Source organism: Macrotis lagotis, chromosome 1 (assembly GCF_037893015.1).
Source record: "Macrotis lagotis isolate mMagLag1 chromosome 1, bilby.v1.9.chrom.fasta, whole genome shotgun sequence".
In the NCBI taxonomy this organism is placed as follows: Eukaryota; Metazoa; Chordata; class Mammalia; order Peramelemorphia; family Peramelidae; genus Macrotis; species Macrotis lagotis.
Genome location: NC_133658.1, coordinates 201,160,428 through 201,175,013, shown reverse-complemented (window position 1 = coordinate 201,175,013; position 14,586 = coordinate 201,160,428). Strand labels below are relative to the sequence as shown.

The 14,586-nt window shown below is 36.9% G+C and overlaps 1 protein-coding gene across 1 annotated transcript; it reads left to right on the top strand.

Annotated features, from left to right (window-relative positions):
* The first annotated feature begins 2,665 nt into the window (after positions 1–2,665).
* On the top strand, positions 2,666–12,734 carry FAM110C (family with sequence similarity 110 member C). Its single transcript, XM_074209562.1, has 2 exons — positions 2,666–4,075; positions 10,871–12,734. The coding sequence occupies exon 1, from the start codon at positions 2,863–2,865 to the stop codon at positions 4,066–4,068; it is 1,206 nt and encodes a 401-aa protein (XP_074065663.1). The 5' UTR covers positions 2,666–2,862; the 3' UTR covers positions 4,069–4,075; positions 10,871–12,734.
* The last annotated feature ends 1,852 nt before the right edge of the window (positions 12,735–14,586 follow it).

The following is a 14,586-nucleotide window of genomic DNA, read 5'->3' as shown; positions in this document are numbered from 1 at the left end:
CAACTATTCTTCCAAAAACATGTAACAATTAGGATATCAAGATTTTAGAATCAGATGAGACTCTAGAGATGATCGAATTCAGACACAACATTTTATAATGAGGAAACTGAGGCCAAGAGAAGATAAATAACTAATCTGAATTCTTTTAACAAATACTTTGAAAATCTAGTGTTGCTCCAGGGACATGATGAGTCAGTCACAAGACAGACCTCTAATGGAGAAAATAGGAAAACATTTCAAAGACACATTCACAAGGGTCGGACTCATTTACTTGTTTTAATAAATCTGAGGGCCAATATATAGTAAGAAGCAATTCAAATGTCTGCCTACTAATTGTTCATTGGGGAAATTCTCTTGAATTTTCTAAACTATTTTTCAAATAAAACCTACATGTAAGGCTTTGACTTTGAGGAAAAAAAATAAAAATAAAACTTGACATGGGTATGACTAGTCAGCTTGTGTATCACTATGATTGTAGAATGCAGACAAATGTCAGCTGTATCAATGGATCAAAAGGTAAGAATAGTTAAATGACTTTTGGGCCTTAGTTACACATTTTGTCTAGAATGGCTGAACCAGTTCACCTGATGATTTGTTGTGGATTCATTTGAGTTTTGTATTTCAGAAAGCAGTTAGTCTATGTGATCTCCACAAAATCTAATTCTCTGAGCCTCATTCAAGTTCGTAATGGTTAAAAGATGGAAGGCATAGAATTCAAACACAATTATTCTGATTTAAAATCCCAGACTCTCCAAGCCTCAGTATCTACAAAATGAGAGAGCTGAATTAGAAGAGGTCCAAGAGTTCCCACTAAAATTGTATGAATATGAGAATTACTCATTCTCTTAGAATGAAAAACAAACATCATCTTTTGTACATGGATGACCTATTATGTCCACACCCCCATTTTTAGAATGCTGAATGATTATTGGTTTCACAATATTTTTTTTCTTGGAATTGAGATAAAGGAAAAGAAAAGAATAATTTGGGCTACCTAGATGTGCCTTCTAATCCTGTTGCCCTGCCTACTGTTTTAGTCTCCTTAGGGGAAAAAAACTACTCATTTGGGTCCATTCAAAGGTCAGGATGTTCCTGGCATTTTCAGAAAAGTAAGAAATAACTTGGACCTTCAGATGCCTGACATAGTTTTGCAGTCATTTGTGCAACCTTAGGAAAGAATGGAATTTTGCCAATGCCTTTTGTGTATGTTTCATTTTGTGATTATCTACATTCTTACCCCTTCTGTACTTTCATGAACAAAATTTTTTTTCCTTTCTGGGACCGACCATCACAATAATAATGATAGCATTTGTATAGAGTTTTATCCCTTTAAAAATTGTATTATATAAATTATTTTATTTCACTCTCTCAATAGTTATGTGTAGATTTGCTAAATGAGAACATTGAAATATCAAATGGCTAAATGATTTGTAGAGCAAAAAGTACCTTAATTGAAAGCCCTGCCACCTAAATATTTCTAGGGTCTCTGTCAGTAGTTATGTGACATGGGAAAAGTAACTTAACCTCCCTAGATCTCACCTTGCTTACCTATAAACTGAATCAAAATGAAATATATTATCTCTAAAGTCTCTTCCAAGTCTAAAACACTATGACTTTCTCAAATCAAACTATTAGTTAGTTTCCCAAGGACTAGAATTCAGAGTTCTTGATTCCTGATGAGGAAGTGTAAAAGGAACAAGAAGCTATTAACAATGACATACAAATACCTTACTTGGTACTTAAAAATAGTATCTCATTTAATCCTCACAATAATCCTGGGAGGCAAATGCTAATACCATGCTCATTTTTTTACTTGAGGAAATTGAGGCAAACAAAAGACACTGTAACTAAATTGGAAACTTAGGTATAGAAGAGATAGAGAAATGTTCACTTTTTTTCAACTATTGGGAGACAGGTGAGTAGAACTCAGGACTCTTGGAACCCAGTCTGCATTCTTATCAGTACCCCTTATCTATGGACTCAAGGAGTGCTTTGTTTGTTTTGTTTTTGTAAGGCAATGGGGTTAAGTGACTTGCCCAAGGTCACATAGTTAAGTAGTAAGTGTCTGAGATCTTATTTGAACTCGGGTCCTTCTGACTCCAGGGCTTGTGCTCTATCCACCACACCACCTAGCTGCTCCAGATTCATTGACTGATAATGAGGAATTTACAAGAATATCTAGTCCAACTCTTTCCTTTTAGTAAGGTGGAGCTTTTGATCCAGAGAGGTTAAGTAACTTGTCAAAGGTCACACAGCTGCTTATTGACAGAGGAAGGACTAGAACCCTGCTCTCCGGACAAGGAAATCTTCCCTCGCATTAACCTCTCACAGACAGCTGAAGGTACAACACCCTTCTGCTCTTCCTTTCTCTCCCCTCTCCCCTTCCCTGGATCTTTCCTCTTCTGCCTAGTTATTTCAGTCTCTAGGATGAGGCCTTAGTAGCCTCCATGAGGCTATTTAATTTTTTGGTTCAATTTTATTTTTTCTTTTCAAATGTGGCCAAGGAAGAGGAGACTGTTGATAAGGTAAGCAAATACTTTAATTAGGGCTTGCCTTCCCCGGAGGCAGCAGCGCAGTTGGCCTGGCTCCCCTTTTCCCTGTCAGACAGTCCCACTCACTCAGGATTGGCTGCTGAGAGCCAGGAGAGGAGGGCTGTTCACTGGCTAGGTATCCCTGAAAGGCAGCAAGCCGCCGGTAAAGGTGTGCAGTTGGTGTTTGGAGGCAGCCGAGACTCTCTTGTGATTAGAGAGCCTGGCGTTTCTGCCCCTCCTCCGGCACTAAACAGATGAACTAGGGACTTTGGAACTGGACGTTGATGTGGGAGGCTGCCCTGGCCCTGAGTGCCAGCCACCCCAAACTGACATGCCAACTGAGCTTGCTCCTAGCCTGGGAATGTACGCCCTCTCCAACCTGGATTCCTCCCTGACGACCCGCCTTCTCCACAAGGGTCCAGAATACTTGCGCAAGCAGATAGAAGGGGGAGACCGGGCCAAGAAGAGCGCTGTGGAGAGACTAGCAGCGGATAAGGCCAAATATGTCAAAAGTCAGCAGGTAATTGGGGCCGCGCAGGCACCTGCCAGGCTCAGTTCAACTTCAGAGAGCAGCAGTGAATCCTGCTCTGTGGAAAGCAGAAAAAGCAGCAAGGACTCAACAGGGAGGAAGGACTCAGAGAGTGGGGACACCTGGTGCTCCACTCCCCGGGCAGCATTCAGTGTGGCCCGAAGGGGCATCGGCAAGAGGCAACTGAGGCCAGACTCCCTCATCATCTATCGTCAGAAGTGTGAGTTTGTCAAAGGCCAAGGCACTGAGAACACAAGAGGGGGCGTGGGGAAGAAGAACCCTCCGAGTCCCAGAAAAGAAAAGCTGTTAGTGTCTCCTGATATGCCCAGAGTGAAGGAGGAAGTTAGAATAGAAAGTGAGGAGGCCCAGCTAGAGAGCAAGGAAGCCAGACTGGAGACCAAGGAGACCAGACTGCATGGTGAGGAGACCAGATTGGAAAGGAGAGAGATCAGAACGGAAATTAAGGAGACGAGGCTGCCGAGTGAGGAGGCCAGAGTGGCCAACAAGGACACTGCTCCCCCCAGCCTTCCAACAACCATCCCCCTTAGGGGGGGTCCCCCTCCCGTTGAGAACAAGATGCCCATGCAAGCACCTGTGGCCACAGTTGAGCTCAGGGATGTGAAGAGAAGGGGCCTGCACCGCTCCAAGTCTGACATAAGCTCTCGCTACTCCAAATCCTTCTCCGAGTTTGACACCTTCTTTAAATACTGCGGCCTCGAACCTGAGGTGGTGGAAGATCTGGGGACGGAAAACTTCTCAGCAGGGTGGGATCACAGATCCCTCAAGATCCGCAGTGTGAGCATGGCCACCTCGGAGGGGGGCTTCTCCCATCACAGCGGGGATGAGGGGTTGCTGGAAGAAGAACTAACTGAACAGGTCCCAAGCTCCACATCAGTCATTGAACGCAATGCTCGGATTATCAAGTGGCTATATACATGTAAGAAGGCCAAAGAGACAGAGAGCAAGGGGGCCCAAGACTTAGCTGGAAAGGCCACGGAAATACGGTAAAACCAAGGTGTGTCTTAGGCCAAGGCAGAAATGGCAATTCCAAAATTTATGCATTGGCAAGGGGGAGTGGGGATACATTGAGGATGGGAACGTTATGACTTTCTCCTAAACTAGGTAATTGGACTTAATTTGTTTTATTAATGTTAGATATGGAAATAGCAATAACCAGTCCAATAAAGCGGACTGATAAAAATGAAACTAGGGTTCTGGAGGAGAGGACAACATCTGGCTAGGTCCCAGGAGACTCCAAATGGGACAGAATTGTCCAGGGTTATTGTCCAAAAACAGGACCAGTTTAAAAAAATTGGTATACTTCCTGCTCCTGCTTCATAAGTGGCACTTCTTTCCTGGATCATAGGTGAAAAGAAGCATTAAACAGCCTAGAGATTAACCTAAACAGAACACTCTAAGTATATCTGTGTTCACCAAGAAAGTCTGGCTTTATTGGACAGACCAGGGGTCTTTCCCTCCCTGTGAAGGTTATGCTAAACTCCCCTATACAAAAAGGACAGGCCATGAGTCTCTGTTTCCTTCTAGGCTTGACTTGAAGTTTTTGGGAATAGGTTGGGTTGGTTTTTCAGCACTTGTCAAAATATCCGAGAAGAAATTACTGGGGAAAACATTTTTTAAAAAATTCATGCATGACCTAGCTTTCAGATGGAGTTTAAATGTTTTCTCCACTTGTAATTGTAAAAAAAAAGTCTTTTAAGATTCCTTTTTTCCCCCCCCAGAATTATTAAATTAGGCTCATTCTCAACTGGAGTATAAGGAGATGGCATTAGATGACTGCTAGATTGTTTCCAATGCTAAATTTTAGCTGATTGGCAGTTTTCAAAGAAATCTAGACTTTAAAAGAAAGTACTTTGCCTTCAGAAGGAAGATTGCATTGAATATGTGTGTATGTGTGTGTATAAATATATATATATATATATATGTGTGTGTGTGTGTGTGTATAAAGATATATACATATGTATACATATATATGTATGTATATATATATATAGAGAGAGAGAGAGAGAGAGAGAGAGAGTCAGTAGTAGATTAAATTTAAAACAAAATCAAAATCTCAAGCTTAGAAACTATGAAAGCTGATACTTTGAAAGAAACACTTGCTAAATTTAGTCCTAGTGTTAAATGGGTTTAGTTTATCACAAGGGGTCAAATTCAACAATATTCTAAGAAGGGAATCTGACCTTCTCAGTTATAATATCTGGTAGTGTCTCAAAATCATCAGTGTGAGCTGTTATATATCATGAAAAAAAAAGCATAGATCTTCGAGTCAAGAGACTTAGGTTTTAGTTTGGGCCTTGCCAACTGACTTGCTAGGTGATTTGGGGTAAATCATTTAACATTTTCAGACTTCCCTTTCCTCATTTGTAAAATGAACGGGTTTGAATAGTTGGGTTCTGAGGCTTCTTCCAACTCTATCTATTTAACTGTCATTTAGCTGTTTCCAATCAGTATGGTCTGAAGGAAAATTTAATGCTAGAAGACTACATTTTACACTATCTTTGATGCTTTTTAATTTTTGTGACTTTAAACAAGTCACTTTAAATCTCAGGGCTGGAGTCTTTTCACATCTGAAAATGGGAGGGAATGATGGTAACAATGAGAATAGATGATCTCTAAGGTTTCTTTGAGCTCTAACATTCTCCAATTCTTTGATATCAATGCAAGTAAAGATTCCTTTTGGATAGTTGGGATGAATTTTAAAAGTTCTATGTGTTGATGTAATAGTTTACCCCAGTAATGCTCTGCTATGCACATACCTACTCCACCTTTGCCACCAACATACACAAAGAAAGACTCAGTACTGTATATTTTTAACAGAATTAGACTTCAACATTTCTACTGAGGACCAAAAATTTAAATTTATGCCTTTGGATTATCTTTTGAAATACATCTTCCAGTGAATCCTTCAATAGCTTTGAGGATCTCATTGGACAAAAATTGTTTCTCATATCTTTAAGGTGGACTTTAAAGAGAAAGGTAGAATCTAGGTCTTTAGAAGTTTGCAGAAGCATGAGCATACATGTGTAGGGGAAGGCTGGGTGGTAGAGAGAAAGGTGTTAAGGGTTAAGAGCAGACAAATTGGAAAGGTTCTTTTATTCAGGTATATTAGGTGAGGTCTAACAGAGTCCTGGGATCTTTATGATTAGTGGAATGAGCATAAATAAAAAAAAATAAAGACTGAATCATATTGAAAGTCTTTTTAAAAAAATAATGCTTAATGGATGGTGTTAAAAAGTACACAAGAAAGTAAATTTTCTTGGAAGGCCTAGACCGGGATTCCCCCAGAAGCTATATGAATTTGAGTTTTGCTTTGCTTTTGGACAGATAAGATGGAGTATGGTTTGAATAGTGCAGATCAGAAAATGACCAATGAATTCACAGAAATAAATCTGAGAGCCTCTTTCTTTCCCCACTCCCCCCCCCCCCCAGAGTCAAAACAGTGATTTAAGGAATGATCTAATTCCTTTCATTAAGTAATCTTTCCAAAGCCTGCTTTACTTTTCAACTAGCAGTAAATACAGGAAGTTTGCTTGGGCAGTGAAGGTTGTCACCTGTATGACAGAAACACGTGGTTTCAGAGTTAATTGCCTCCTTCCCCTCCCTCTGGTCAAAGGAAAACAATGTCACCTGATTTATGGAAAAGGATGGAGGCTCAGGGTTGTGCATTTATTATACAAAGAATCAGAGACACTTAAATGTATTTACTAGCCTTTCTCTACTTCCTTCAACCTTTAGTTAGAGCTGGGAAGGATTTTGGTCACTTTCAAAGTTGTTTTATGTCAGTTTAAAGAGAAGGTTGATGTGTAGGGCACAATATACAAAGTTTTTAATAATAAATGTCAGTAACTCATATTTCTTTATAGTTTTAACATTTATAAACTACCTTCTCTATAAAATGCCTGTGAGGTAGGTCTTTAACCCTGTTTTACATATTTAATCTGAGGTTTAGAGGGGTTAAAGATTAGATCATTCATGGTCATGAAACTAAAAAAAATATACAAAGACCAAGAATTGAATCCCAGACTCCTAAAACCAAATTTAATATTTTTTAAAACTATATCAAACTTCCCCAAACATTCATCTGGGATACAAATGGTCTATTAGACCCAGAATAGGAATAAGATTCCTTACCACCTATTTACTGTCTCCAAGTACGATTTGGGAGTCAGAGCATCTGGGTTCAAATCCTAGCTCCTGCACTGAAGTAACCTTTGGAAAAAATCATTTAACTTATCTGTGCCTCAGTTTCTACATCTGTAAAATGAGGAGATTGAATTAGATATCTTTTGGATTGCTTTCAAGAATTATGATACTATGATCCTTACTATCTGTATAATTTGGGGGCTAGCTGCTTAACTTCTTTGGGTCTGTTTCCTCATCTGTAAATAAAGAAGTTGAAATAAATGATTTCCAAGATTCCTTGGGTTTAAAAAAAAGGGAGGGGTCACATATAGGTGGGGTAATGGATGGCACTGGAAATCAGGTAGACTCATCTTCCTGAGTTCAAATCTGGCCTCAGATACTTAATAACTAGTTATACAACCTCCGGCAAGTCACTTAACACCCTTACCTCAGTTTTTTTATCTGTAAATGGAGCTGAAATGGCAACTACTTCAGTATCTTTGCCAAGAAAATCTCAAATGGGGTCACAAAGGTCAGTCACTACTGAACAACAAAAGAATCCTTATAATTCCAGACCTATTTATTACTCTCTAGAGCACTGGAAAAGATATGAGAAAGTGACACAACATGATAGAAGAGAACCTGGGTGAAGAAGGGGAAGAAGGAACAGATATTTATCAAGCATCTATTATAAACCAGGCACTGCTAAGCTCTTTACAAGCATATCACTTGATCCTCAAAAGGATTGCCAGGATCCTGGCAAGGAGTTACTAGAATTATTCCCATTTTTAAGGATAAGGAAATTGAGACTGTCAGAAATTGAGTAACTTGCCCAGGAGGTTAGATAAAGAGGCTAGATATAAGAGACTATATCTGAAGCCAGATCTCATTTCAAAGGTTTTTCTGTCACCTAGATGTCTTAAAACGATGAATATCTAGGTTAGAATTCCTCTGCAGGTTTTTATTAGCTATGTGATGTTGGGCAATTCATTAATCTCTCTAAGCCTCAGTTTCTGCACCTATGAAATGGGAAACAATACTTACCTTCATGGGGAGTAGGGAAGCTTGAATGAAATGATGCATAAAAATGCTCTGCCAAGTTAAAAGCTTTAGATAGATGCAGGCTTTTATTAATATATGTTCTCCTATGCCACATTAAGGGTATGGAAAAAAAAGCAGTGTGGTAATCTTTGTTCATGACCACAAAACCACCTCCTATAAAACACTCTTCAGAAGAGGAGCCAGAAGAGAGAGGCCAATAATCTCCAAGTACCTAAGCCTACAATCCTATGTAGCAACACAGGAAGTGAAGCAACAATTGTGGCAGCAGGAAAATACTGTTTGTAACCTGGAAAGTAAACAAAAGACTTTCTCCACTGGAATGACTAGTTCCTGAAAGCCATTCCTTCAATCTTAGGAATATATCATAAATAGGAACTCCACCTCTTCCCCAATTCCTATTTGGTAGAAATACTTATGTAATTCATATAAGCATCTCCTTAGATAATACTGTAAAAATTCAGAAATGCTAAGATGTGTGTGTGTGTGTGTGTGTGTGTGTGTGTGTGTGTGTGTGTGGTGTGTTCAGAGACTTCTTAAGTAGGAGATTGAAATTGGTTAATTTGGATACTATATTCCTCAAAAAAAAAAAGGTAGAGGTGTTGATACATTCTTAAATGATTTCCAACTGGAGAAATCAGTCAGGTTTATAAATATATTTAATGGTAAAAAATGTAGCTGCTTCTGTTTGTAATATATTCATAAAATGTCAGAACTAGAGAATGAAGAATCATAGAAGCTGAATACATTTATTTTGATTAGCCATGAATAATAGGTAAGAGATTAGGAGAAGGGGGGAAAGGGGCAGTGGAAAGTTGTATTGATCTAATTTTATTTTGTTCTTTTTTTATTTTATTCAGCATTTAAACACCCACAGACATACACACACAAAGTGCATTCCATATGCAAAATAGGAAAGAAAAAAGAAATTTGTATATTAGACCATGAATCTGTTACATGCAACTTACCTATTGAAAAAAAAGCATACAATAAATTCAACATGCTATATTCTAAGATATCTTATATGTATTTTTCCTTTGGAAAAATTTTCTCTTTTGTGCATTATATTTTTTTGCAAGGCAAATGGGGTTAAGTGGTTTGCCCAAGGCCATACAGCTAGGTAACTATTAAGTGTCTGAGACCGGATTTGAACCCAGGTACTCCTGACTTCAGGGTTGGTGCTTTATCCACTGCACTACCTAGCAGCCCCTTGTGCATTATATTTTAAATATTTCAATAATCAATCTTTTGAGAGGTGGAGGAAAAACTCATAAGCCTCTTTTCCTCTACCAAAGTCCCTCACTTATAAAAAAACACCATTGTAATTAATAAGAATAGTCAAGCAAACAAACAATAGAGCCTTCATGCTGATTAGATACAGAAATATATCTCATTCTGTCCCAGAAGTACTTTATCTCTGTCAGGAAACAGGTAGCTTGCTTCATCATTAGTCCTCTGGAGAAGTCTATTAATCAGAATTCATAACTTCCCAGTTTGTTTGTCTTAACATCATTATTGTAAAATTTGTCTCCTGGTTCTTCTCACTTCACTTTGAAGCAATTCATTTAAGTCCTCCTAAGTTTCTCCTGTCTCTGTAGCTTTCATCACTTCTTATGCCATAAAAACATTTCTAATTTGTGACAATTATTTTTCATTCCATTTGTTCTCTCATCTGCCAGTTTTAATTTAATAAACTGCAGAAAATCCATAGCTACAGGTGTTGAATAAATATTTATGGAATGAAAGTTTTCACAGAATTTCAAAGTCAGTTTTAGTCCATGAATCTTCAGTAACAACTCAACAAATGTTCATTAATTTCTACTATGTACAAACATCTTTTTTCTTAATTTTTTTGTTAATTTTTGCAAGGTTAAGTTTGCAAGGTAATGGGGTTAAGTGGCAAGGTCACACAGCTAAGTAAGTATTAAGTATATGAGGCCAGATTTGAACTAAGGTCCTTTTCATTCCAGGACTGGTGCTCTAACCACTGTGTCACCTAGCTGCCCCCAAATCAAACATTTTCTGCTTGCAATCACCCCAAAGCACTCAAGAAAAAAAGAAAAAAAATGCATCAAGTAATAATAATATAGTCATTACTGATTTAAAAACCACAACCATAAGGTCAATCCACATAAAGCAGAGTAATATTTGTACACAGACCATTTTTAAGTATCAATAGGCTCCAAGGCCGTGACCAAGGAGGGGGGGAAAAAAAGTGACATCCTCAGAGGTTTCTATTGGTTGGGCTAACCTTTGGGCTTTGTTTTTTAAATCACTATTTGTTATCACATAGTGAGGTTTTTTGGTTTTTTGGGTTTTTTTTTAAATAAGGACTATAAACTGCACAATTTGATGTTTATGATCTTTGCTTTTCTGCAATAATTTAATATCTCATATAACATTAGAAATCCACCTCACTCTTAATCATGGTTCTTGTACCAACACCCCACAAAAATAGAACTGGAATACTATTCTATAAATACATTCTCTACAATTTATTGTCTTAGAAATACCTAACACACTGAGAAGTTAGGGTTTTTGAATTCAAGCATTTGAATGTTTGCAGTGTATTAGCAATGACAACTTTGGTCTTTTCCTTCTTCCCCAGAGTGAAACTTTCCCTGAGTCAGAGGATATAGAGAACAGATCTTGGACTGCTTAAAACTTTCTCATCTAAGGTTTCTACTCAGCTGACAATGCTATATCAATGGAAGACTTTCTCTCTGGTTCACCACAGGAGAAGAAGGGAAGCTTTGACAGTGAAGGTGGAGAATCAACCTAGACATTTGGAGAGATCCAGTTCAGCTGGATCTGATGGTATAACAAGCTGCTAAAAATATTTATTATTTTGAAGGTAGATCTGTGCCATGAAATCATGTTGAAACAGATAAGGACCAGGAATAGGAGGAGTATTAGATGATTACAGTAAAGAGATCTTGCTATCTCTACTTGTGGAGAGATTCAAAGACACAAAGTTACAAACTTAGCTTAAACTAAATATTGTATTCTATTTTTGTACTTATGTTGTTGTGGTTAAACTCTTGAGCCGCTTAAATATTTATTTGAGTTAGCCGACAACCCAGGTAGCATATGGCGGGGGGGGGGGGGAGGATGAGGGTTATTGTTAAATCATGGTCAAAAATACTTTGTATGATAAAGTTCTATACTTGTCTCTCCCCTCCAGAGGACAGACAATTCTAATCAATATGTTTATACAAAGCATGAAATTATTTTCCTCAGCATCTCTGTAGATCATGGGAGGAAAAAAAACTGGTCATAGTGATACTGTTAGACATTCTTTCCTTTGTCAATTGATATTCTATTATGAGGATTTTTCTCTAGTCATTACTCTAAAAATTCTGCTATTCATGTCAACACTGGATGATGCCCTTGGTTAAAATACATGATATAAAGATTATGAGGGGGTAAGATAGGACTAATTCAATTTGAGGTATGCAGTTAATTCTTCACATAAATAGATATGTATTGCTTAAAATACAGTAGTTTAGTACTTCACTGCTATTGAATACAATAGTGTTCAGCATTCCATGTCAAATGCCCCTTAAGTCAATGCAGTAAGCAGCTATATAATGGAGGGGAAAGAGCTTGGTTTCACTTTAAGATATTAAGATACTAGTGAGTGTTCACTAAATGTATGGAGATTGAACCTGGGTATGTCTTAAATACTGAACATAGAAACAGGTAAAAGGAGTACTCAGAATAGAAGACCAGAACATCTCCTGCTTCAGTAGCCCACACCATCTGTGACCTGGAAATTATAAACTAGATATCAGTGTAAGTTAACATTGCCAACTCATACTGTACTCTTTATTCTCCATATAGAGATAAAGTTCTTGGTACTAACCCTGGATATAAGAATAAGAAAATTACCACTTTGTTTTAATAAAAGATAGGGATGAGGACACCTTTCTCCTAATTCTTACTTCCCCCTGATCTGCAAATCACTTAAGTCCTTGTACCTTAACCTTACCAGAAAAGGACTAATTGCTAGTCACCAGAATAAGGAATAATCTACATTAAAACAAATTTTATTCTTAATAGAAATTCTTTTAGAAACAATATGCTTAGATATTATAGAAGGCAGAATAATTTTATAAAATATAGGAAATAGTATCCTTTGTATTCATGTTTAGAACAATTAAATGGTCCCATTTCAAACAGTACATTTGCAACTACTAAAGTTACCTATGGTCACATTAAAAAAATCTATTGGCTATTAGTCACTTTCTGAACTCTTTGTACATTACTCTTTTTATAGGGCTTAAAGTCCATATAGGAACAATTTTGTGATACATTAGATACAAACTATAACCACTACTATTTAGTTTCATATTGAAGCCTGCTTTTGCCATACAATTACAATGCTGTATATTCTGTATAACAAAAATAAAGTTGTATATTTCATTTACATACATGAAAATTTTACCTCCTGTCTATGAAATTCTTTTAAAGAAACTATAATAATTATAAAATTAGAATAATTTTTTAATCTTTTGTTTGATTCTTTTTTTGATTCTCATTTCTCTTTATTATTAATAATAAATAGTATCATTGGCAAGTGAGTTTAAGTATTAGCATACATACCAACCTCTCTCTGGAATGAAATCAGTGGACATCTGTAAGGTTAAAGCTATACTTTTTCTGAGTTTATATAGAATTGGTTTTATGGAAAGAGTTTTATTTATGTAAAGTGTTTTGTGTTTTTGGTTTTATTGTCCCAGTTTCTAATCTAGTTAGCAAGGTTGAGGATGGTTGTTGTCTATCCCCTTTGGGTGAACTATTTCTCTTTTCAGATTTCAGGTTGTGTTTGAATCAAGGTCTGGTTTTGTCATATCATATCCCAGGAAAATGACAATAATATCTTGGTGTATAGGATTTCAATGAAGATCAATCCCATTTCTTGGCTTGGAGAACTACCATAAGATGTATGGTGATTTCACTCATGCAGGGTGTAACCTTTGAGTTCAGTATGGCGAGACATGCAGTTGTAAAAAAATAAAATAAATATAGATTTAATTCTCTTACAAGAAAAGCAATGAATACTCTGTACAAGAACTTCTTGATAGCCAAGTAAAGTCCACTCTTGTACTAGAAGGGGCACACCTCTAAATGAAAAGTATTACATACTAGACTGGGAAAATAATAAGAATAGGCTACAGTAGTCATTAAATAAGGTAAATTTACATAGATACATTTTTATGTGTATGTGTTGGTACACATACAAACATACATACATACATAAGGGAATCTAAATACATGTTTACCTACATACACACAAAAGTAGACATGGACACATGTAAATAAATTGAGACCTAATATAGAATAGTGAACATAGAAATAAAGAGGAAAAATCTGAGTTCAAGTTAAAAATACTGGCTTTGTAACATACCCCTGGGCAAGTGATTTAAATCTATAGTTCTCTAGGCAACTCTTAATTATAAGTTGCAAAGAAATTCCTGACCTACAAAGGAAATCAAATCCAATCTCTATCTATCTATGTACTATGTACTATGTACTTTTTTTATCTGTATGTCTGTCTGTCTCTCTAATAGGACTATAGAGTTAGAAGAGACTTTAGAAACATTAAGGTCCACCTTTTCATTTTACAGATAAGGAAACTGAGACTCAGAGATATTAAGTGATTCATCCCCTTACTAGCTAGAAATTGTCAGAAATAGGATTAGAGCCCAGATTCAACACTTAATCCTCTACATCATACTGTTTCTCTATCTTCCTGTGAACTTATGTCCATTTTTAAAATGGAAATAATTATATAAATGTAAATATATATATAATATATATATATATATATATATTTCTATCAATTTATCTATCTGCCTATCTATCTATATCTAAACTCTAGTGGTCCCTAGTTTCTTCAAGAGCAAAGATGAAATACAAGTTCCTCTATTTGATGTTCAAAGCCCTTCATAACCTCATTCCTCCTACCTTTCCAGTCTTCATGCATTCTATTCACGCTAAGAGATCCTTTAATACAATGACCCTAGCTTCCTTGATATATCATGAATAAGACATTCCATCTCTTAACTGGGCATTTTCTCTGGCTGTCCCTCATGCCTTGACCATTCTCCCTCCTCACTCTGCTTATTGATTTCTCTGGCTGTTTCTTGTTGTTTAGTTAATTAATCTTATCTGATTCTTTGTGTTACATTTGGGGTGTTCTTGAAAAAGATACTGAAGCTGTTTACCATTTCCTTCTCCAGCTCATTTAATAGATGAGAAATTAAAGGAAACAGGATAAAGTAACCCAGTCAATAAGAGTCTAAAACCAGATTTGAACTC

What these genes read in the sequence shown, in the direction of transcription:
- FAM110C (XM_074209562.1), top strand. Translation starts at nt 2,863, where the DNA reads ATGCCAACTGAGCTTGCTCCTAGCCTGGGAATGTACGCCCTCTCCAAC.